This window comes from Sinocyclocheilus anshuiensis, unplaced genomic scaffold (genome assembly GCF_001515605.1).
Source record: "Sinocyclocheilus anshuiensis isolate Anshui unplaced genomic scaffold, SAMN03320099.WGS_v1.1 scaffold733, whole genome shotgun sequence".
NCBI lineage: Eukaryota > Metazoa > Chordata > Actinopteri > Cypriniformes > Cyprinidae > Sinocyclocheilus > Sinocyclocheilus anshuiensis.
Genome location: NW_015539923.1, coordinates 1,266,870 through 1,268,223, shown reverse-complemented (window position 1 = coordinate 1,268,223; position 1,354 = coordinate 1,266,870). Strand labels below are relative to the sequence as shown.

Genomic DNA, 1,354 nt, shown 5'->3' with positions numbered 1-1,354 from the left:
ATGATATACAAGCAGATCTTTATTAGACAATTATTGTTATTTATAAACAATAATTATACTAAAAATAATAATTATTAGGTTCATTATAATAAGAATGATTATAATACTAATTTATTAATATATTAATAATGATTTATAATTTAATAATAATAATAATAATTGGTGTTTCATTTCTAATAGTTATATTAATTATTATGTTGGTTTGCACAAAATATGAAGCACAACTGTTTTCAACATTGATAATAATAATAATAATTATTATTGGTATGTAATTAATACAATTAATAATAACAGTTTATCAGATTATTATTGTTTTTGTTATTTATAAATAGTAATAATAATTATAATACCATTGTTATTATTTTTTATTATTATTACAATGTTATTATTATACCAATTATTTACTAATTGCTTATTTTTTTTAATTAATTAATTATATTATTCTTATTATTAATGGTATTAATAATAGTATTATTAATGTTAGAATATAATTGTGATAGTAATAATAATTGTTGTTTTATTATTTATAATATTTATATTAAATATGCACAAAAATCTTAAGCATCACAACTGTTTTCAGCATTAATAATAAATGTTTCCTGAGCAGGAAATCGTGTGAAGTCTTGTTATACTTTCTAAACTGTATGCTTTACATTTATTCTGGTGCAAACTTCCTTTGTTTGATCGAATCAAAACAATTTTCTGTGATAATCAATAAGCATTCCTTTAAGGAGCTAAGCATATGTCTCACATTTCTGGAATGTCGATCAATGTTGAACTCTTGAACAAATGTTTAACACTCACGTTTAAGAGCCTGCATCGTTTCTTTGCTCTGGTACGCAGAGTTTGGCGTTTACTGCTGCCACTGTCGCAGTCAGGCCCGCGGCACCCAGTGCGCCATCTGCAAGCGCTTCACCTTCCAGTGTGCCATCTGTCACGTGGCTGTTCGCGGCTCTTCTAACTTCTGCCTGAGCTGCGGCCACGGAGGACACACCAGTCACATGATGGACTGGTTTCGCTCGCAAGAGGTCTGTCCCACCGGCTGCGGGTGCCACTGCCTGCTGCAAAGCACTTTCTGAACAATAAAAACGTCAAGATACGCCTCAAAACTCTTAGTACTGTAGCACCTCCTCGGTAGAGAAGCATTGAGGAACATCAGCATCATTTGGGACTGTTCAAGTGTAATATTCTAACGTGGAGCTGCAAATATCAACCTTATAATAGGTCAAAACCAGCCTAGTAAGTGAAATTGTTGTACAGTGCTGTTTGTGCACTTTTATACCTGACTGTTGATTTGAGTAGAGCTTATATTTGCTCTATAAGGTGCCAAGGAAATCGATCTGTGAAACAACAA

The 1,354-nt window shown here is 31.3% G+C and overlaps 1 protein-coding gene across 2 annotated transcripts in view; it reads left to right on the top strand.

Moving 5' to 3' along the window:
• LOC107686576 (WD repeat-containing protein 59-like) overlaps nt 1-1,090 on the top strand; it is a 19,110-nt gene extending 18,020 nt beyond the window's left edge. For both annotated transcript variants that reach the window (XM_016483642.1, XM_016483643.1), the window contains one exon: nt 844-1,090. In XM_016483642.1, coding sequence (XP_016339128.1) covers nt 844-1,079 — 236 coding nt within the window. In that variant the 3' untranslated portion in view covers nt 1,080-1,090. The remainder of the gene's footprint in view (nt 1-843) is intronic.
• Nucleotides 1,091-1,354: the final 264 nt, after the last annotated feature.